General features: G+C 39.9%; 1 protein-coding gene across 1 annotated transcript; it reads right to left on the reverse strand.

Moving 5' to 3' along the window:
• Positions 1 to 3,764: 3,764 nt before the first annotated feature.
• cenpi (centromere protein I) lies at positions 3,765 to 23,228 on the reverse strand. The gene is made up of 20 exons (XM_061686397.1): positions 22,986 to 23,228; positions 22,216 to 22,353; positions 21,497 to 21,615; positions 21,189 to 21,296; positions 21,039 to 21,087; positions 20,882 to 20,928; positions 20,397 to 20,486; positions 19,132 to 19,266; positions 18,769 to 18,912; positions 15,303 to 15,423; positions 15,006 to 15,100; positions 14,798 to 14,915; positions 13,024 to 13,088; positions 12,798 to 12,907; positions 12,365 to 12,500; positions 10,624 to 10,748; positions 10,187 to 10,235; positions 9,450 to 9,665; positions 5,572 to 5,613; positions 3,765 to 4,137 (listed from the first exon to the last, which is right to left on the reverse strand). Exons 1-20 carry the CDS (start codon positions 23,155 to 23,157, stop codon positions 3,997 to 3,999), a joined length of 2,220 nt encoding a protein of 739 aa, XP_061542381.1. The 5' UTR covers positions 23,158 to 23,228; the 3' UTR covers positions 3,765 to 3,996.
• Between the last annotated feature and the right edge of the window lie 108 nt (positions 23,229 to 23,336).

Below are 23,336 nucleotides of genomic sequence, written 5' to 3' on the forward strand. Positions count from 1 at the left end.
AGCCCATGTGGTGATATCGTTTACACATTGATGTCATTTTTTGATGCAGTGCCGCCTGAGGGATCGAAGGTCACGGGCATTCAATGTTGGTTTTCGGCCTGGCCGCTTACATGCAGTGATTTCTCCAGATTCTTTTGAAACTTTTGATGATATTATGGACCGTAGATGATGAAATCCCTAAATTCCTTGCAATTGTATGTTGAGGAACATTGTCCTTAAACTGTTCGCCTATTTTGTCACGCACTTGTTCACAAAGAGGTGAACCTCGCCCTATCTTTGCTTGTGAATGACTGAGCAATTCAGGGAAGCTCCTTTTATACCCAATCATGGCACCCACCTGTTCCCAATTAGCCTGTTCACCTGTGGGATGTTCCAAACAGGTGTTTGATGAGCATTCCTCACGTCTCAATCTTTTTTGCCACCTGTCCCAGCTTTTTTGGAACGTGTTGCAGCCATAAAATTCTAAGTTATTGATTATTTGCTAAAAACAAAGTTTATCAGTTTGAACATTAAATGTCTTGTCTTTGTAGTGTATTCAACTAAATATCGGTTGAACATGATTAGCAAATCATTGTATTCTGTTTTTATTTGTTTAACACAATATCCCAACTTCATTGAAATCGGGGTTGTATATAATGCAAAAAACATTTTTTTTTAAAACCAAAAAAAAACATTTCAACATTTTCTGTTATGACTATTTGTGTAAAGAACAAATGTGGAGTTATTTCCAAAATAATGATCTGTGGTCTGGTTTTAACCCTTTTTTTTTAACTATCCAAAGATCCTGTTAATGCATTCAAAAGTAATCAAATGTGATTAGTTGTATTACTGTGAGAACGTTATTGAAATAGTTACACTACTGTTACATTTTAAACAGGTTAACTTGTAACTGTAACCAACTACATTATATTCCCAACACTGCATACTACATAGTAGCCCTTGCATTTGGTTTATATCATGTTTTATTGCTATTTAAGATTTGATGCAAGCTTTCGCAGAGAAGCCCCTCACAGACTTGTGAGTGCACCATTCATGCATTCACACAAGCACATATTTGCTTCCGTGCAAACTAACAAGGCTGCCAAGAAAGACCAAACAAACTGGCGCACACTTCCTACGCGTCATTTCATTCCAAGTGACAACCCAAAAATGGCAAAATGCAATTTAAAAACAATGAATAAAACATCGGTTCATCAAGCAGGAGTCTTGAAACCTCACTTGAGGAGAGAAGAAACAGCAAGGCAGGCTTACCTTTTGGCTCCGGTCCGAAAGGTTGCAGCTCAGGTGGTAAAGAGCAAAGCTCCCCCGGACGTGTTGCCTCTCAAGAGGCTGCAGCTGCGGCGAGAGATCCGGCGGGGGTGGAGGTGGGCGCGAGATGAACACCGGAGAGGAGCGAAGAGCAGCTGCGGTGGAGCCTGACATCAGAGAGCAGTTCGGCCGCCGAGGAGCTTCATCCGCCCGGTAAATGTCTGAACAAAACGACCGCCTATCCTTCTTCTCTTTCCGCAGGTCAGAGGCGAAGCGGAGTGGGGAGGTGGGAGGACGCGAGTGGTCCGGCCACGGTGCGTCACCAACGGGATGGAGCGAGGCGGCGTGTTCCGTTCGCGTCTTCGCTGCAAAGTGAATGTGCGCCTCGCCAGCTGCGAGATTTACAACTTCCAAGTACCTCCCACACTTGCATCCTGACATGGATTCACTCATGCGTGGGGAGCATTAAGACAGAAATGGTGGAAATAGCGTGAGCAAGACACCAATTGCACTCAATTAGTTGGATTTTTTTTTTTTTTTTTGGGTGGGGGTTACAATACACAGTGGTGCTTTGAGATAAGAGTATAATTCGTTGCATTAATCCATTCCAGTTTTACCCCGAAAAATCCACTTTATATTTGTGCCATGGTTTTACTAAAGGAAAAATAGCACTCTATATATTTATTTTATAAAAACATGCTAAAAGTTTGTTCAAACCATCATGTCGTCAAGCAATAGTTCTGCTAGTTATCGCAGCATATACGAGTTTTGTTCACGTGACGTTTGCAACGCAAGCACAAGAGCAATTGTGGAACCTCGATTTAACGGACTAATAGGGCCGAGGGTCGTCCGTTGAAGCCATTTGTCCGTTCAAGCTATAATCCGTAATTTCTGAAGATGTATGGATTTCAGTCACGGCAGACTGCGTTTGTTTTCTTTTATCATCAGAGCGACTGTACATTTGTAGTGAAGATAGACAGAAATATCCCAGGCAGTACAATGCAGACAGGGTGAGTCATTCCCTATAATCCTGCATTTGTGCATTGTTCGGTGCTTGTATTTTACATCAGGCACCTTGTTGGGCAGCTAAGGGATCTAAAGGTTCTGATCGTTTGCGACTTTGATTATTATAGTTGTCATTTACACTAATTATTGTATGGTAATTTGCTACTACAGAGACGCAAATATGTTTAGTGAGCGTTTTATAAAAGGTGCCGTGGTCCACAATTTGCTGGATACTTATTCCACGAACGTAATATTCTTGAGAATACCGTGTTTGGACTAGTGGGGGCACATACGCATTCTTACACGAAAAAGTTCAGGTCCCCTTTAATTCATTACGGCTCCTTCTGGTGTGCGCAATTTGGCCACCAGGGAGTAGTATAATACAGTCACGTCGACACAAATTAATTACTTTCACAACTACTGTAAGGGATAGAATAAACTGCAGTAATATTAATTACTCTTTTTTTGCAGGATAAAGTAATCCTATTAAGTATTAATTGATTGGCTGTCTACATATGTTGCTCCAGCATTTGTGTTCAATTGCTTAAAGCGTTATAACACCGCGACATCGATACTATTTGTTAGCCCATCTAAGGCGTTTCCCATTATTTATTAGCATTAAGTTAGCTGATTTAGGGGCAACGTTATGGGGTTGTTTGACATAAGTAATTCTGTTTGTTTTATGTTTGATTTGGCAGTAAACCTCAACTGGGAGTGGCATTAAACAGCCTCAAGCCTCTTTTTCGAAGAATTGTTCTACCTGCTATGCTTTTTGTTGTTGAGTGAGTTGAGTTCATTGCCCTTACAGCACCCATATCGCAAAGTTTTAACCGCAAGGCAATGCAAAAAAAAAAAAAAGGCACGACAGCTCGTATCTCAAAAAATTCATTAGTCGGGTCACTCATATCTCAAGGCTCACTCTGTAGTCGTATTTCTTGGTTTTTTTTGCCAGAATAAAAGTTATATCACAAGAATAAAGTTTTATTTTTGAAATTCACTTATTAAAATCTAACTTTCTGACCTCGTTAATTTTGACTTCTGTATCAATACATTATCAATACAATACATACTTCTGTATCATGCCAACAAAATGTCATCTCATTTTGTTTAAAATTAAATTGCATTTATTTGAGGAGAAGCGGCTCAGAAAATGGATGGATGGATGGATTTCAATTAAATTTTTTTAAAATGTTAATCAAAATGTAATTAAAATATTTAGATGACTTGCATGTTAATGGAGCTTAACTCTTACTTGTTTCTATTTACAATAAAGCAAAAAAACAAAAACAAAAAGGACAAGCTACTTTGATATCAAATTTTAAAATTGGGTCCATATAAAGAATGCAGAGGATCTATAAACAATCTTGCCATGCACATTTACAGTCCACGCCAATGGGCAATTTTCTGTACCTGTCGCGTTTGTGCCAGCTTGATTTTATTTACATGGACAGTAAAAGTTATTTTTAAGTCAGCGCAGGGGAAACGCAGACGAGGAAGAAAATGACGCTGTACACTGAAAAGCTGCTTTGTATTGCAAGCAAAAAAGCACAACACTAAAAACCACTAGAGTCAAATGTCACTGAACAGACCGTGCTGTCATTAAAAACGGGAAATAAACAAATAACTTATGTACATTCAAAAGATACTCCCAAGCCAATGAGCCTGCTTGAAGAAGAAGCCGATGAGATAAAGTATAAACAAGTCCTTTAAGGAAAAATAAGTCTATTCCCCCCCCCCCCCTCGCTATCCCTGCGAGGCGGCGCTGTCGTCCTTGCCGCCCTCCGACGGCAGTTGCCGGATGGTGTTGGTGCGCGTAAAGAGTTGCAGGCCATCGTAGCCCTGCGAGGACAGATACTCCATGTACCAGCCCCACGGCTTGACATGCTGCAAAACACACACACACACACACACACACACACATCTGTGCTCACATACCTTCTCATGAGCACATATACAGCAATAAGTCCAGTGTTGGAAGACTACTTTGGAAATGTAGTTCAATGGTTACACTTATAAGCTACCCTGTTGAAAATGCAATAGTAGTGTAACTATTTCAATTACTTTCTTTACTGGTCAAAAGTCTAACGACAGCCGGGTTCACATGCAGACTTTTTGTTTGTCATTCCGATTGAAATCACTCAGATTGAAGATCTCTGGTCAACTGTTTACATGTGACGTGATCTATTCCGATCTGTTGTATACATGTGACACATGTTTAATCAGAACAGCAGTTTTACAGACGTGAGACACACACAGATTGATGTCAACATCACATAATTCATCAAGATGGAGGTCGGACATCTATTTAGCACAGTAGATGAGGTTGTTTTTACACTTTTATTAACGTGATAAAAACAAGCCTGATAACCTGATAAAAACAAGTTACAAGTAGTTAAAAACATAACCTGATAAAAACAAGTTACAAGTAGTTAAAAACATATCCCAGCAGACCAGCGCTGGTAGGACGTGGCCATGTTTTCAAGTGTATAAACGATGACATCACCATGCATTTAGGGCAAGACAGCGCAGCCTTTTTTTCTTTTTCTTTCACATACCATTCCGATTCATGATGAAAATTTACTTCTGATTAGGCTTTACTTGATCAGGATTTTCACTGATCTGATCACAAGTTGGAGCAATAAGTCTATTAAAATGACTTGCTCATTTACTGTTTATACTTATGTGTCTTCAAAAGTATTCGTTACATTTTAGACAAAAAGGTAAAACAATGACCTCTGGGGGGCGTTCAAGGATTGGCCACTGACATAAGTTTAAAGTTCACTCAGGTTAAATCAACATTACTTGAGACAGAAATAATGGGTACGAACTTACTCAATTACTTTAAGTTAACAAATACTGTTAATGACATGCCAACTCTGACTTTCTCACTGTCCCGACAATATGGACGGCTGTTGTCCAGCGTCCGTGTGGTTCTTAGCTTTTCCATTTTCACGCTACATTGCTTGAACGAGGCATACTCCGCCTTGCGTACATTCTTCAGGTGCCTGATCAAATTAGTTGTTTTGAATCATTTAGATGACGTTCCCCCACGAAGGTACTTCAGTTTTGCACAGATTGCAAATGGCTTTTGTGTTGCGTGTCTCAGACAGCGCAAAAAAGTCGCACACTGCCGACATGTTTTTTCACCGAGAAGATTTTAAAAATAATAATAAAATAAAATAAACTTTATTGTAACTTTAATGTAATGGACTACAATTACATAAATGTTGGAATTCAAACACATGATCTCATTGTAAGTAATTAGTTAGTTACTCCCCAACACTGGTAATAACCCACTTCAATGGTAAGCCGCCATACCTTAATGGAACGGAGATCCAGGTCTTCTCTTTCGGGCCAACACTAATGATGAAGAGAGACAAAGCCTTAATTACACACGTGACAGAAATTTCAGCTGTGGAAAGCCGTTCGAGCAATTTTTTTGATATCGTAACAGTGCACTCAATTGTCCATAGGATGACTATGTCTTAGGACTACTGACCTTTTTTACCACTGCAGTACTGCATGACATTTCAGCACACTAGTAGAACAACTGTCTTACAAAGTTACATTCTTTTCCCACTACTGCATGACATTTCAGTGAACTACTAAAAAAGTTTTCCCCCACTAATGTAAGACATTTCTACACACCAGTAGAACAACTAGAGCGCACTCCTAGAATGACTGTCTAGTTACTAGTGATGTTTTGTTCACTACTGCATGACATTTCTGCATACCGGTAGAATGACTGTGTTACTACCAGTGGCGTTTCCAATGCTGTATGACATTTCTAGCCACTAGTAGAATGACTAGGGTGCATTAGTAAAACAACTATTTTACTATTTGTGAGATTTTTTTTTCTTCCTACTACTACCTACCACTACTCTGTGACATTTCTGCACACTGATAGAACTAGGATGGACTAGTAGAAACACTTGTGACCTTTTTTTCCACTACTGTATGACATTCCTGTGCACTAGTAGAATGACGAGGGAGCACTAGTATAAAAATTACATGACGACATTGACATTTTTTTCCACTGCTGTATGACATCTCAGCACACTAGTAGAAGGATTACAGTGCACCAATAGAATGACTGGGATGCTCTAGTAGACTACTAGACAACTACTTCTTAGGGTGACATTTTTTCCACTGCTGCCTTCAACTACTTTATGACATTTCTACTCATACGCTGAACTTTATTAATAGTGAAGACAAAGCGCAGACAAGTAGGATATGGACTAAATGCTTAAACGGAATGCCAGACTCAACAGCTCACAGCTGGATGTCAGCGATGGGACGGAATCAAAAAGGAATTGTGTGTATTATTAAACGTGATGAAAACCATGTCTCATGCTGCTGTCTCAGTTGTGAATAATAAAACGCTCACTTAGGTATTTATGTATGTTGTATGAAAGATGTATTAATACCACATGCATCTCACTTCTACGTGTATTTAGCTAAGTGTGGCACTAGTGGGAGTGTGGTAGTCGAAAAAACTAGGAAGGTTGTAGAGATCCCATCAGACATCTTCAGGTTGTTTATGATACTACTACCGTATTTTCACGACCATAAGGTGCATTTAAAAGTCTTAAATGTTCTCCAAAATGGACGGGGAGCCTTATAATGCGGCACGCTTTATGTGTGACTTTGATGAGCGCTCCGCTTGACTGACTGGGAGCATTTCCTGCCGACACGCTGCTTATATAAAGGAAAGGCGTACGTGACTAAGGACAGCATGCGGACGTAAAGGGGGAAGGGTGCGCGTGACAGCGGACGCTAAAGGCGCGCCCCCAGTAGGTATATAGCGCCGGTATGTGCATTGTGCAAAACAACATTGGTTTGGCTAAGGACCCCCGAAAATGGCACCTACGAAGAGACATGCTTACAAAGCAAAGTTTACTGCAAGCTGTCAGTTACGCGGCGGAACATGGGAATCGAGCAGCCGTGAGAGAATTCAAGATCAACGAATCCATGGTTCGCAAGTAGAGGAAGCAGGAAAACGAGCTTTGGCAAGTCAAGAAGACGAAGCTGAGTTTCCGCGGAAACAAGGCGAGGTGGCCCGATTTGGAAGACCAACTCAAGCAATGGATTAATGATCAAAGAACAGCCGGGAGACGCATCTCTACAGTCACCATTCGACTGAGGGCAATAACGCTTGCAGAAGAAATGAAAATCGAACATTTTCAAGGAGGCCCGTCTTGGTGCTTTCGTTTTATGAAACGGCGCCATCTATTCATCCGGGCAAGGACTACCGTGGCGCAGCAACTTCCGGCGGATTACAAGGAAAAACTGGCCATCTTCCGCTCCTACTCCAATAAAAAGATTGCCGACAAACACATCCAGCCCAACCACATCACCAACATGGACGAGGTGCCGCCGACTTTCGACATCCCGGTGAACCACACTGTAGAGAAGAATGGGACCACCACGGCAGCGAGACGCACAACGGGGCACGAGAAGTCGGCTTTTACTGTTGTGCTTGGTTGCCATGGTAATGGATAGAATCTGTCACCTATGGTTATTTTTAAAAGGAAGACACTTCCTAAAGAAAGGTTTCCAGCTGAAGTCATAGTTAAAGCCAATCAAAAGGGCTGGATGGACGAGGAGAAAATGAGAGAGTGGCTGAGTGAGGTGTATGTAAAGAGACCGGATGTTTTTTTCCACGCGTCACCGTCCCTGCTGATCTGTGACTCTATGCGCGCCCATCTCACAGCCCCTGTGAAAAACAAAATGGAACTAAGACTGGGAGGCAAGACTGGGTGAGTTACGCCACCATATGTGAATGGATTGTGGATGCTTGGGCTAAGGTATCTGCTTTGACTGTTGTCCGAGCTTTCGCGAAAGCCGGCATCATTGCTGTACAGCGCCCCGGCAACGAGACTGACTCTGACAATGACGAGAGGGAACCCGCCATGTTTGTTGGAGAACTTTCCCAGCTGTTCATTTCGGATACAGAAGATGAGGACTTGGATGAATTTGTGGATGAGGATTGATAAAAAAATAACGTGAGTACATTGTTAAATACTTCAATAAAGTACAACCAAAGTCAGTTTTGCTTCCACTGCCTTTTTAAAAACATTGTTTTAGCGTGCATGCATGCTACCGTATGTTTTAAGCAAGCATATGTTTTACCATGCCTGCGCCCAATAATACGGTGTGCCTTATGTAAGTGTTAAATACCGAAATAGACGCCGTAACTGAGACTGCGCCATTTAATACAGTGCGCCCTATTGTCGTGAAAATACGGTATACTCATGAGAGGAGGAGGACACAACACGTCACATGACTAGACTCGAGTGGTGTTGGGAAGGAAACGACGAGCAAAAGTACAGATGCTCCTGTGACTGCTCCTGACTTAGCTTCCTTAAGTTTTGCCATGTTAACTTGGGACTTGAAACTTGACAGTTAAGACTTGAGAATTATGACTTAGTACACCCACCGCAGCTACTTGCATATAATAAGGTCAGCTCACACCAAACTGCCAACACGTTTGAGAGACTCGTCAACTTTAATCGAATAATTTGAGTTTACTTGTCAGGTCAATTTCAGTGGTCGAAGATCTGTGGTCGCTTAATGAAAACGCATGACCAATGCTACATTTTGTCCGTGCACATTCCATAGAGGTTTTAACATTTTACTTCCCCACCGAGGTGTAACAGCTGGATTAAGCATGGGTCGATTCGTTATGCCTGCAGAGTGTTTTTTTTGTTTACATTTTTGCATGTTTTAATTTATTATACATATTTTACACAACTGCATTGTCATGTGCATATACAATAAACCAAGGAATAAGAGGCAGTTTACCATTCAAAAGAGTTGTGTTTAAATAATGGCTAACCTGAAATAAGTGTGATTATTTGATACATATTACAGTTTTTGCTGACAAGCAACTCTGCATCGTGGCCCCAAAAACCGAGGTATGGACCGTACTGTGGGTTACGTATATTGTCCCACCGCTAGGATCCGTGTGTTTTTTTAGGCCTGTTGTGGCATCAAAATAATTCTAAGAAACAGCTATTCCAAGAGGACCTTCGCACTGCAATATGATCTCAACTAATACAAAGACACACGTTTACCATGACAGCAAATGAACAAAAATTATGTGCACAGACTTTGCTAGTTAGAGCATATGAATCCCCTTCGATCTAAAATGACTTGTCAAACCTTGCCCCCTTGCTGTGGAGGCGCACGCTCACCTTGCGGTGGAAGTCGACAGCGTAGCCCATAAAGGCCGGGTGATGGATGAGGTCGAAACTGGCGGAGCCCTCGGGTACTTTGCTCCTTTGCAGCACGTCCTCGTCCAGCTGCATGTTGACACCTGACTGGAACATCTTGCCGTTCCATAGGAAGTTGACCATGTCGAGTACGTAGTGGTTGAACTCCCTGAAGGTCTGGCGGCTGGTGCGAAAAGCCTGTCGGTGGAGGCGAGCATTTATTAACCACATCTGTTTGTTGTGTTGATTTATTCCCACCACACGTACGGGTGAGTTCTTTGAGAAGCCAGTGGCATTTTGCAGATGATAAATGAGGCTGACTGCTATGCACTTTCAAACCTAAAAGTAATCAGTTGAGCTTGAAAATCAACAACTCAATGAACTTAATGTTTCACCTGCTGTGCTACAGGTCACAGACGTTCTTTAGAGAACCTAATACAGCGCCAGCAAGGTGCACCCAAAAAATGTTGAAGAAATGAGCAGCTTTTAATCTGCTTCTTTGGGTCTACAGAGCCAATATAAGTTATTGAAAACTGAAAGATCTGTGTCTATATACTTATATATATATACACACACACACACACACACACACACACACACACACATATATATATATATATATATATATATATATATATATATATAAATATACATACACACACAGTATATGTATAAATGCACAGACAGTCAGGGTATATCTAGTAAAAGTCATTGTGTACCTCTGTGATTTTCTCCTGGCTTTTGGCAAAAACCATGTTCACCTTGTACCTGACAAAAAAAAAAAAAAAGACAAAGTCAATGGCAAATTGTCAAATGGCTCAGCGTTGTGAAAACGTCGAGCAATTAATTGTAATTTTTGTTGTGCCGACATTTCCCCATTTTAATTGGCAGAGCTATTACAGAACCTTGCAGTTCGTGCTGAAGTTAATTTTCAGGTAGGTACTAGTATAAGCTAATCTATATATTAAAGCTTTCAAAATTCAAAAACAAGAAAAAACATACAGGAGCTTCTGGGAATTTTGCCTCAGAGTCACTCATTATCAAAAATTATACATTAGCTTGTATATAAGTGACAGAGGCCATTCCGTCCCAGATCTGCTTCCATCAGCCAGGTATCATGGCATTATATTAACTTGAGGCTAGCAAGGGCTTGTACCTGTGCATGATGTAGGCCAGGAGGTCCACACTGACAGGGTCGGTCGCGAGCAGCGCCGGGTAGAAAACGGCGGGCGGCGGTAGCACAATGAGCGGGAGCCCGTACTTCAAAAACATGTCGCACACCTGGAGAACAGTCATGATGTACATCAATAACCAAGCTTAGGTCTGTGTGTATAATTCATGTACAGTGGTACCATATAGACCGCCGGAGGAAAAAGAATCGCGGATGCACTTTCAGTTGTTTATTTATGCAGCGGACGGTCACACTGAAGTACCCACGTGGTAAACAGCCAACCAAGCTGATGTCACTCACTAGGCCACGCCTCTTAAAAGGGACATTTAAAAACGATTTACTACTGTGTGTGCGGCTTTCATCTTAATTACACTTGAGAAAAACTGTTTATTTCTTTACATTCTGTTTTATTGTTTTATATTTTACAATACAGTGCTATTTTTCTTACAGTGTGTAAAGGTAAAATATGCAAGTTTTCAAACTGCGAGCGATATTTGAATGTAGTCTCATTTCAGTCCCCGCCCCCACCACCTCGCGTCTCTGAAACGCTCCCAGCTCACTAAACTCAGACAACGAAACAGGAATTGGCCTGGAGGAATGTACCGCTGCGTTCCGCTCGCCTGCAACGTGCAACGTTACACGAAATATTATATATATTGATGTATTTTTGGGAAAGTACAGTCAATAAAAAATGTAAGACAGGTAATCAACTCAACTGACGACTCGGTGAGAACGGCGACGTGACGTTCGCGGTGGTTTTCCAAGGCCAGCCATGCAGCCATCAGTGTATAGGACACACACCCCCATTATACAGTCGTGCTCAAAAATATTGACTAATATTTTTTAACACGACTATAAAAAAGACGCATGATGCTTTTTTTTTTTCTTGACTGTCTGACATGAAATCAGACTAAACATCTCCTGTTTTAGGTCAATTAGGATTACCAAATTGTTTCTATTTGCTCAATGCCAGAATAGACAAACATATAATTAAAAAAATATGTACAGTCATGCTAAAAAATACTGGCACCTACGACTGTATATGTTAACCCTGAGAGAGCTGTCCAATTCATTTTTAACTTCTGTTACTAACCACAGTTAAATAATCCGGTCAAGAAAGTACAATAGTCTCCTATTGCCCCATCCCAACGTTATATATGTTAACCCCTTATTTGAAGTCGAGAGCTCATTTTTAACTTTTGTTAACGCACTACACTCTCTGATTGGCTATTCTTGTCCCACCGTGCCCAGTATTAAAATAATAATTAAGGTTTAATTAGAGGCATTAGCTGGAGCCAGAGAGGGGTGATTTTTCAAATGATCATGTTAATAATATTCTACTGTCAGCTCATACAGCCAGTTTAAACATGACAAAACCGTTTTTAAAAAAACTGCTGTTTTACTTTATGAAAAAGATGAGGAAAAAATTGTGCTTCTGAAGGAGCTAGGATGGATTAATGGCATTTCAAATGGAAAAACTGATTTGATACACAAGTAAACTGAGGTACAAGCTTGGTCACAGAACTAACTAAACTCATAAGTCAAGGTACCACTGCACATGATTTAGGTCGGCACACTAGAGAATTGCACCTGAATTTAGATTTTTTTGCTGTAGTCTTTTCATTCAGAACCAGTTCATAAAGCCCAATAAAATGGAGGGCACATGTGAAGCTTTCGTGCTACAGATGCTGATCAAAACACAACCTGATCAATGCGCTTGCTTTACCGTCTCGTAAAATTCCAGGATGAAGTTGAGCAGGAGCGAATGGCAGCTCTCCACCTGCAGCCCCACGCTTGCCAAATGACCCACAAATTGCACCAGCTTCAACACGGAATCCTTAAAGCCCGACAAAGTCATGGATCTAGAAACAAAGTAACACAGCTGCAGTATTGCAGTAGACCAATAGAGTGCATGAATCAAAATGTTCAGCATATAATCCATGTGTTGATTGTTTCCAGAAAACCTAACTGAAACTGCCCCATTTTGTATTAGGGCCGTGTCTCTGGTGCAAGGCTCAAGGCATTGAAAATTTAATTTCCTCACACAAGACTAATGAAAGTTATTTTTCTTGTGGGGGGGGGGGTCTGATCTCCAGGTGACAGCTACACATTAATTCGCATTGTATGTTTTGTGCTACAGCTCCCTTCGTGAGACTTACATGGAGGCATGGCTGTTGATGCTAACGTCCAAGTTGTCTTCCAGAGCGTACACAGAGTGCCAGGTCAGCCAATTCCGCAGCATTCCATTCAGACATTCCAACAGCCCACACTGAGGACACACACACATAGACATACAAACGCCAAACTAGCACTATTAAAATCACATATGAAAGTGGTTCTTGGAAGCAACAGCAACAAAAAAAAAAAATGGACCAGAACATGTACCTTGAAAAACGGTGAAGACATGAAGTAGAGCTGCTTGAGGGGCTTCAACAGAAGCTGGTCCATTTCTGAGGAGGGGAAGTAAGTCAATTTTATTTAGTAGTTCTCCCAGTGAGGGCTCACAATGTGCTTTACATGGTCATTCATTATACATTTAATACAAGAACAAAAACTAATTAAAATGTCTACAAAAGTAGCAGCTCTGAAATGGAAGTGCAGTTAATGTTTGGATGTCATTAAAAGCATCACAACCTCTTATTCAACAAGCAGAACCTACATATCCGAACGCCCTAAATATCATATAATCCAATCTAATTCAATTTATTTATAAAGCACATTTATCAACTACAGACGTGACCTAAGTGCTGCACATCAGAGAATATATAAGTACAAAATATAACTCCAATAATATAAAACAAATGTAGGACATAAAAACACAGACACATTTTTACAATAAAATCACAAAATAACACTACAAACTCTCCTACAGGGTCTAATTATAATTGGGAAAGATGTGTCGAAAGTCGCACGGCAGATCTAATGAGACTTCAGCCCGGTGAGCATCTAAACTCAAGTACATTTTTGTTTGTGTTTGAAACGTACTAGCGTTGTGACAAAAGTGCTATGTAGTTGTGCAACAATTAATCAATAACTAATCGATTATCAAATGTATTAACTATTTTCAACTATAATTTTAATTGATTAATCATTTAGAGATAATGTTTAACTTAAAATGGTCCAAATTCTCAGAATTTCAGCCTCTCACCATTAAATATTACTTCTGTAGTCCTCCATGAAAGCAGACTATTTATCTTTGATTAATCGAAATATGACATTTGCAAACATCTGCTTTTACTTCAAAAAACAATGCTCAGCATTTTTGCCTATTTTCTGACGTTATGGACCAAGCTAGTAAATTAATCGTAATCAATTTATATTTGTACAATTTCTGCAATGTGTTGGAAATAATGCCCTGTTTTAGAATAAAGAGAATGAAATTAAAAAAAATGTATCTGATTCTTCGAAAAAATAATCAACAGACTAATCGAATATTAAAATAATGGTGTGTTTCCAGCCCTAGGGATATTGCTAACCTCTTTTTATACTTTCTTTTTAGAGCAGCCAACCCATATTTCCAGCCATTTTAGAACATTTTGACTGATTTTTCAAGACCCACAGAATATTGTGTTCTATGGTTATACGGTATATACACCAAATCTGCCAAATGAAAGAAAATATTCCCTTCTTTCACCAGTAATCAGCAGTAGAACATAGATTGGTCTTACGAAATATGATTGTTTCACCCAGAAACCAGAGAAACTGTTTTTTTGTTTTTAAACGAAACATATGAAGCACAACAGTGACTTTAATCAGTTTGATACAAATTTGTTTGCTTTCGTGACACCTCTAACATCTGACCAGCGTTTTTATTTTATGAATCAACACGACATCAAAACAACATTTAGGAATGGCTTTTGATAGCACAAAAAATAATTAAAATGTATTTTGTGATATACACGCACAGTGAGTAACGCTACTTATTGGTGGCTTGTCAGTCATGACGCTCGTATTGTTTAGTGGCTGATTAAATGCAGAATGGTGTCCTCGTCACATCCAAGACCTCTGTTGTATTTTCACACATACACACATACTCTGAAAATCTATACATATACCTCTTCTGTTAGCCCTATGTTAGCCAAAATGTAAGCAGAACTGCATTGAGTTTTGTTGGATTCACAGATTTGTTTGAAAATGTGAAAACTTGTAATAAACCTACGGTAGCTTGGGACCACAGGAATGTTGCTCAGCAGGCCGAGGATCTGTGGTCGCATAAGGCATCCGTCCCAAACAGTAAGGAACTTGTAGAGAAACCCTTCGGAACTAGAAAACCCCTCCTGGTAAAGACGTTTCAAATTTTAAGAATAAACAATGATTAAGATGTTAAAGATGGAAAATGGATGCAGGTATGAGGCACAGTGGCTCACCTGGAGAAAGTGGTGCGCCGACAGCAGCCTGTCCAAAAACTGCAGCGCCTCATCGGAACTCTGGGATGGGCCGCCATCTCGACAAAACAAAAATTCTGTGACAGAATGGAAAGTATAAAATTAAAAAGGACAGCACATTTTACATTCCCCTCACGTGCGTTCCCCAAACTCCCCTCTAACCATTTTTAAAGCATACACCGAAAGAACGGCACTTGGAGTCGGGGTTCAGCTGTGGGTTAGCTTAAATTTGGGCACATCTTCCTCACAGGGGGAATGTCACAGTTGTCTCCGCCTTACCTTCTCGGAGCGCGTAGCCCAGCCAGTAGTTCAGACGGAGGAGGGCCGACTCCTCCTGCACACAGTCCAGGTAGTGCAGAGCCACACTGGTGGACAGGAGAGAGCCCATCTGAGCCGGCAGCTGGTGGGGGTAAAAATTAACCAAACATAAGTGAGATCACGTTTGATAAATTATTACCTTGGGGCCAAAAATAAAAAATTCATATGCAGAAAGGTAATGACAAATATGCAACTGTACACATTAATTTAAATATAGCAACACAAACCCTCAAAGGCTGTCGTTTAGTCACCTTTAATTTGCATAAAGGCATTCTGATTCAAGATTAAAATCACCCAGTAGACCTTTTTTAATGCTTTTCACAGAGCAGATGCCTGCTACTTCAATAATCCTTCAGTAGTCTGTAATCCTAATAACTCAAGCACTGGGAGAATTTATAACGTCTCTTATAATGTACGAACAGCTGTTCCCTCCATCGCGGGCACTTTGTTAAAGTAATAATCAAATAACAATGAGGGGCAAAGAATGGATGAACTGCAGCACTCAAATCAAATGGTTAAAAGCATGATGAGGAGATTCATTAGAGGTATTTTGTGAGTAATTTGATGAGGACTTAACAGATTTCTTCTGGGTTTACACACAGGTGACCTGTCCTTACGGCGAGTCATGACAACTATATTGGTGAACTTATGTTTCATGATACAGAGTGTGCAAGCTTAAAGAAATAACATACATTATTTGGATTTTATAAGACGCTTTGCAGTTTTTACAATTCATTCTTCCCAGTCTTCTGTTGTTGTCCCTAACTTTTGTTGGTCAAATAAAAATAAAACACTAAGTAGAACAAGGGTATAAAAAAAAAAAAACTGCCATGAAACTAAAAAAGAAATTACAAGTCTCTGCTGAAAAGTAGGCAAAATATCAAAATTGTCATACAGCACCACCCTGTGGATATGAGCATGCATTGCACTTAAATGTACAGGGGGGCCCATTTTACGTTGCTATACACGTTTCAAGGTTATTAACGGCGCAAAATGAACGAGTTTAACCAGTAGCCACGCACAGTTAACACCATACCTACTATTTTTTATTTTATTGGTTAATATTCATGGCCTAGAAGTGTTTTTCATACAAACATATACCATAATGATGACTTTACAACGTCATAGGTTAGTAACAGACTACGGTGCTACTTAAATCCAAAGTCAGGTTTTGTTGCAGCCGTAGGAATGGCACTCGTAAAACAGAGCATCCCATCTGTACCTTTCCTTTGCCAAATGTGGGGTCACAACTAGTGATGCACTGAATTTTCGGCCACTGAAGACTACGCCGAAACAGGTAGTTGATGACATTAGCAGAAACCTTGGCCAGCGGGCGCTCCGCTGCATAAAGCTCGGAAGGGCCACCAACAACGAGGTGGCGTCCTCCATGGGGGTCTCACGCTCGCTGTGTAGCGGCTAAGATGTTCGATCAAAATATGTCTTAATTAGGGCTTGATTAGGCTGGGCAATATTAAAATGACATTTGAGACACGGTCAAAAGACTTTAGATAAATTGCATCCAGCTATGCTATACTCATATACAATAAGTTCAATACCTCATTACATAATACCTCTAAACAAAACGTCATATTACCAGCTACACAGTAAGAAAGTTCCCATTAGATATCTAATATTTCAGAATGATCTATGTTTCCCACACACGGATAGACGATACACTCTCAGATAGTCCCACATTCACTTGTAACAATTCCACACCGATCATTAATATGTCACACACAACTTGTGTCTTATGGAATGTAAATGGCATTCGTTCACAGGCAAATGGAATTAACATCATGGATTCTATCACAAAATTAAAAACTCTCTTTTTCATACAAGAAACCCATTTGTCTAAATCAGGAAAATTACCTTTCCGATTTAAATTTCAGTCAGACTTTTGCGGCAAAAAAAAAATGTTTTTAAAATAAAACAATCGGACAAAAAGAATACACTTTCTTTTCTTCAGTACACCGCTTCCTTCCCAAAAGTGTTTTCTTCACTTCCAGAACATTTTTCCAAATTGGTCTGAATTTCAATATTTTGTCAAGAACATTACCGCACGACAGTTATTGCACTATATAATATAAAAATAATTATGCATACTGTTCAATTGCACAGCATAAACATTACTCTATAATCGTAATTGTTAATGAGTTATGGCTTCTATAGTTGTTATATTATTGTTTTTATTGCATCAACCTTGTAATGGCAGACGCAGTTGCAGCCTGAATCAAAGTATACGAGATTTGTGCCACTCAAAAATATCTGTGTCTATGGATTAATTTGCCTTTACCAATTCTGTTTTCAACCTGGGTTTTAAAAAAAAATTAAATAAAATAAATTTAAAAAAGTAAAAAAAGCATATTAAATCAGATTAATCAGATTTCAAAAGTAAATTAAACTACTTACATTATACATTTATATCTCCTGTAGCTACTGATATGATGAAAATTTCCCCGTTATGGGACTAATAAAGGTTACCTTATATTACAAATATTTATTATTAATAATAAAATATTTTTAACCTGACCCTGTTCTCAGATGACGTCTCCAGTGACGTATTAATTCAATTCCGGATCAGAGGCCGTGAATTGTTTTACATTTATATCTCCAGACACGTATTAATTGGCTTGTCATTGTGCTGTTCAAACTTGGGTTACTCTCAGCTATAATGCGGTTCCAGTATGTATGTGACAAGTGTACTGTATCACCCAATCACTTATTTTGGTGTTTTGCAACTTTATGACACGTTATCTTAGCAATTAGCATGATGCTTTTCCATCTTTTCCTACCCACTCCTCGCCCTCCCTTTGTGATAACAAACGATATGTGTAAGAAGCATGGTAAAGAAGTGTAATTTATTCGCTACCAAGGAGGCAATGATTAGTCACTTACAATGCGTTGACACCGGACGCAAACAGAACTTTCCCCTCCACGGCTTAGCAGCCGGGCGGCGTAATAAAATAGTGTGCCCCCAAACAGCTTTTTTTCCCCCTCTCTCTTTTTTTTTTTTTTTTTTTTTTAAAACAATATTGTGTTTGTTTCATCGAATTCATTTATGACATTTTCGTCACGGTAGCTGTACACAGCGCCGTACTGGCCCGTAATGTCGGACCCTGGAATCAGTCAGCCTTCAGTGATTTCCGTAATAAAATATGAACGTTCCGTAACATTTGGCAGCTCTGTATACATCGATATCAACTGTTATGAAAAAAAATGTGATAGGATTTTTAGTGAGATTAGTACCATGAAGGCAATTTTACAAATAATTGGCATAATATTTTTTTTGTTTCAGAGTCACAAGCCAAAATGTGTCCCAGGTCAGTCATGTGGTCACGTGTCATCATGTCCGTTCTATTCTTTATGTCGTCTAAGTTGATGTTATGGCAATATACGCAGTTCAGTTAGTAAGCTTCTCTGTGTGTACCTCGATACGGTGCATGTTCTCCAAAAGCTCCGCAAAGGACCGGAGCTGCGCCAGAGGGACAAATTTTCTGCTGAAGAACGATTCAGTCTGAGACTCCTTATTAATTGCACAACTCAGCACTGGCAGTTCCAAGTGGCGGTGTTTCTGAAAGAAAAGGGCATCAGAGGGATGATGGTTAAATATATATCAGCAAGGACTTCAGCAAGCGTTTCTTCTTGTGTTCAATAAATAATTACACTGGTATCTAAGAAAAACATTTATATGTGGCTTCACATCCAAGACGACGCAGACTAAAAAGTAGCAGCTAGGATTACAACCAGAGGGATATGGGCTACGATGAGGTTGAGGTTTTAACCGCCATACCCTTTTTTTTCTTGGGTTGCTATGATCTTTGATTGTGAGGGTCACATCAGCATTGGGGGAAACCAACGCAGCGTTCTTCTTCTGCACACAAGCTAGCGCAGATTTCCATGGTGAGTTGTGATTCCTAAACCCACTCTGTGAAGAAACACAGCAAAGGACATAAGGCATCATAGCATTTCTTCTGTGCACCAGGGGATGATCATATAAGAGCTACAAAAAAAACAAAAAAAAGTTCAGTTTTGATCGATGTTATCAGTAAGATTGCAAAAGTGCGGAATTTTTCTGGTAAATTTCTGTGGGAAGTGTAGCTGAGGAATTTTTTTAATATTCCAAATTGGAAACTTACCATTGCAATTTATAGGAATGAACTGCGAATTTAATGGAAATACTGTATATAATATTCAAGCATAAATATAAAACATGTTTTGCCATAAGCAGACACAAATGCAAAATAGATGATAGCTTACTTTTTTTCACTTCACCTGTGCGGCGACGTAGCCGAAGCGCACTCATACCTGAAACTTTAGCTCGCGACACAAAAAAAATATATATATAATATATATATATATATATATATATATATATTTATTTTTTATTTATTTATTTTTTTTAAATCAACCAAGCAATGACTCCTAAATCGAAAAACCTTTATGTTGGTGCACACATAAATCACGGTACCGCCAAATCTGGTTGTTTTAGTCAGGATTATGCTAAAAATATATTTCCCTGAACTATATTTAAGTTCCCTATTAATAGCCAACCTTCTGTTTTCTAAATACCTTGTTTATATAAATTTATTCCCATTACTTCCTTGGAAATGTGCAGACTTTGAAAATATCTGGAATTTTGCAACCCATGCTTTCAGAAAGGTCCAGTATTAATATGGCAGTAGGTTTATTAATGTGGTTGTAGTTTGCAGTGGTTATTTGCTTATTAAGCTCCACTAGAGGGGCTTGTCTGGCAGTGACAAAAAAAATAATAATAATCATTATATTAGCATAGGCAGATTTTATTACACTGCCGTAGGTGTGAATGTGAGTGTGAATGGTTGTTTGTTTATATGTGCCCTGCGATTGGCTGGCAACCAGTTCAGGTTGTACCCCGCCTCAAGCCCGATGATAGCAGGGATTGGCTCCAGCACTCCCGCGACCCTTGTGAGGATAAGCGGCTCAGAAAATGGATGGATGGATGTTCTTGAAATGGATTGCAATAGATTGACCACTTAAAGAAATGGCCAGTGAGTGTTAAATGTAACATGTACAAACCCTCATTCTGGACGGAATAGAGAGTGTCACCAGTTCTGGGCAAAACACTTTATAAAGGGACAGGATGTGCAGAAGGAAGGGCTGTCTTCCCTAAAAGATAAAATACATACAAATAGGGAACATTGTTAACATTTCTTATTCATTATTGTTCACACACACAAATAGTTAACTACTGAGCCCAGTTTAACTCTGTTGCTAATCAAAACAGCAGCACAGAAGCACAATCTCTCAGAATAAGAATGGAGAATTACCGCATGTTTAATATGACTTGCCTGCAGAGTGTTAAAGATTTTATCTCGTAGAGCCTGCATGTTTAACAACAATTAAACAACTTATGTTCCGGGAGCAACAGCCAATCTGTCTCGGTACTTGCCGTTTCTGTGCATCTCTCCAAACTAGCCTTTTTTTATTACAAATATTGTAATGTACCGGTAATATTTAGTATTTAGATGGGTCGGTGGACTACAAATGACCGTTGCACTTACCAGTTTGGTTTGCAAATCCAGTAGCTTTCGGACTCGAAACACTCGCACTGCAAAGGATTTCATAAGGAAACAGACTTCAACTTCACAAAATGCTACGCGCAAGATAAGGAAAAACCCTGCTGATAATAACGACATTGAGCATCAAAAGTTGGCTTACCGTTTTGCTTTGTCGTCAGAAGGTACAACAGGTGGCAGATGAAGGGACACTGAAACAACATGGCAATACAAAGTGACACGATGGATGAGTGTGTTCCATTAGCCCCCAGAGGAATCAAACATCCAAGCAGTAGGACACAATGACACATACCAGGTTTTCCTCTGTCACAAAGCTGAAAATGAAGCCATAGACTGCTCTCAGTTGATCCTTTGCGTCAATCATGTCAAAAATGGTCAACACCCACTTGATGAAAAGAACCTGCAAATGGTATGGGCGCTTGTTAAAATACGAGGCGGAAACATTCCTGTTAACATACTTCATACAGCGAAGTAGAGGTAAACTCTAAACTCTGTTTGGGGAAGACAAGACACATGTTTGACTTGATCTTGTGGTTGAATTACAGTATATTTTTTCGGGACATAAATTCCCCTTTTTTATGTGCGATTACATTCACTCACTTGTGTATTTATGGGTATTTTGGAGACACCCAGCCAAGCTATGGCTCGAACAACAGCGTCCTGAGGCACCACCGTAGCGGGGATCAGGCACTTTAGCACTCGGGGGCACATACTTGTTCCTAAATACAACAAAAATAGGAGGGGAAAAACATTATTTGGAGGAATAAATTCAAGTTTAATAAAATAAAAAATAAAAAACACAGACATAAGGCTGATGAGGACTGATTTTTACAATATACTCTCAAATCACATCATACTGTATCAGGTTGTATGCATTGCAGAGAGCAGGGTCAAGAAACTTCCCTCGCAAGACTGGTTGCCTGAGAGCTTTTCTCTCTGATTCCCATTCACCACCAAAGGATATGACCATAAGACGATACGGTTGGGCAATCAATCGATTTTTATCAATAATGTGAGTTTATTTGTCAGGACAATTTTCTTTGGTTCAAAATGAGCATTTTCCACAGTTTAAAAGCATCCCCCGCTGAGGCGCATCACTTTCACCAAAAACATGACTGCGAACAGCGTAAAGGATTTCCTTTAAAACCAGTAATCAAATTTTTGTGAAAAAATTGGAGCTTTTATCTTAAGGCCATATCAAGACAACCTTTATTTCTACAATTATCGGTCATCGTTAGAGTGCCGTTCACATCGTAGCCTCCTCTGGTCACCACAAATACAACCGAATGTCTATGTTACAACAGAGATATCCCTCTTACCCATGCGAAGGCTCATGGCAAACTCCAACATCACGGAGATGACGTCCGGCGGGAGTCCTTTAGCGTATGCCACCTGCTCCACCGCGACCAGGTTCCCCTCGAAGGCATCATTGCCAATCACGGGAGTACCTGCCTCAACTAGATGAGCGAGAGGTGGCATCAACGTCAGTAACAGTAAAAATGTAACTTCAGAATTCATTCATATCAGATAGACTCACTGTAAGGACAAACGTAACATGACACCTGGCCATCACGCTTAAAGGAACTAAAAATGGAGCTAGCACTGAAAGAGAAAGACTTTCTATGAGTTATATGAGTGCATCTGAGGAGATTTGAGTCCACGCTTGGGATGCCAGAGGTCATTAACATCAGATGACAAGGTCTTGCTTTTCGAATGTTAAGTATTTGAGGACGCTGCATCATTTCCACAATTGTCATTGTAATAGAATTACCGCACTACTAGTCACTTTCAATTGCTTGACATCATTTCCATAATTGTCAGTGTATCAGCATTACAACATTACTCTCTCTCAAAACAAAAAATACGAAGTAACAAAACAAAATAATAACTGTAAGCAACCTAGCCAATCAACCGTCTATCATCGAATGACGTCACAACGCACGGTCGTCCAGTGCAACAACATACGATGTTGTTTGTAGAGCCAAGTTGCGTTAAATACTGAACACAATCCATTTTACTTGGGAAAGTTCGATATGAACTCGAATATATCCCTCAGCTGACATGTTCGAGAGAAAAAAATAGTCCTTACCGTCAGAGAAATACTTTACAGCCAGAACAAATGGGTCCTTCGCCACATTTTTCCGTCTCTCTTTTTCGGCGACCCTCTGACTTCTGTTACTGCTCCGGTTGGACAAAGACTGGTCGTTTGAGGATGATTTGCCTGAATCCGATGACTCCGACATGTACGGGGGAGCTGCCATGTCCACATTGCTGAAAATGTAACAACAGCCAACCACTCCTAGCTTTCCACCATTAAAACCAAACTCAAATCCTTCGCGCGACCGTTTGTTCTGCGCTTGCGCAGTTGAGCACACTGGACGTGGTGGATTGTGGGCGATGTAGTGTGCGGTTGTTGGTGCGCTTTCGACCATGGAAGTAA

This window comes from Phycodurus eques, chromosome 9 (assembly GCF_024500275.1).
Source record: "Phycodurus eques isolate BA_2022a chromosome 9, UOR_Pequ_1.1, whole genome shotgun sequence".
NCBI lineage: Eukaryota > Metazoa > Chordata > Actinopteri > Syngnathiformes > Syngnathidae > Phycodurus > Phycodurus eques.

Coding starts and splice junctions, on each gene's coding strand:
- cenpi (XM_061686397.1), bottom strand. CDS start 23,157: ATGGCAGCTCCCCCGTACATGTCGGAGTCATCGGATTCAGGCAAATCA. Junction 10,236..10,623: donor CTGGCCTACATCATGCACAG/GTACAAGCCCTT, acceptor TTTTTTTGTCAG/GTACAAGGTGAACATGGTTT. Junction 9,666..10,186: donor GCCAGGAGAAAATCACAGAG/GTACACAATGAC, acceptor CTCCACCGACAG/GCTTTTCGCACCAGCCGCCA.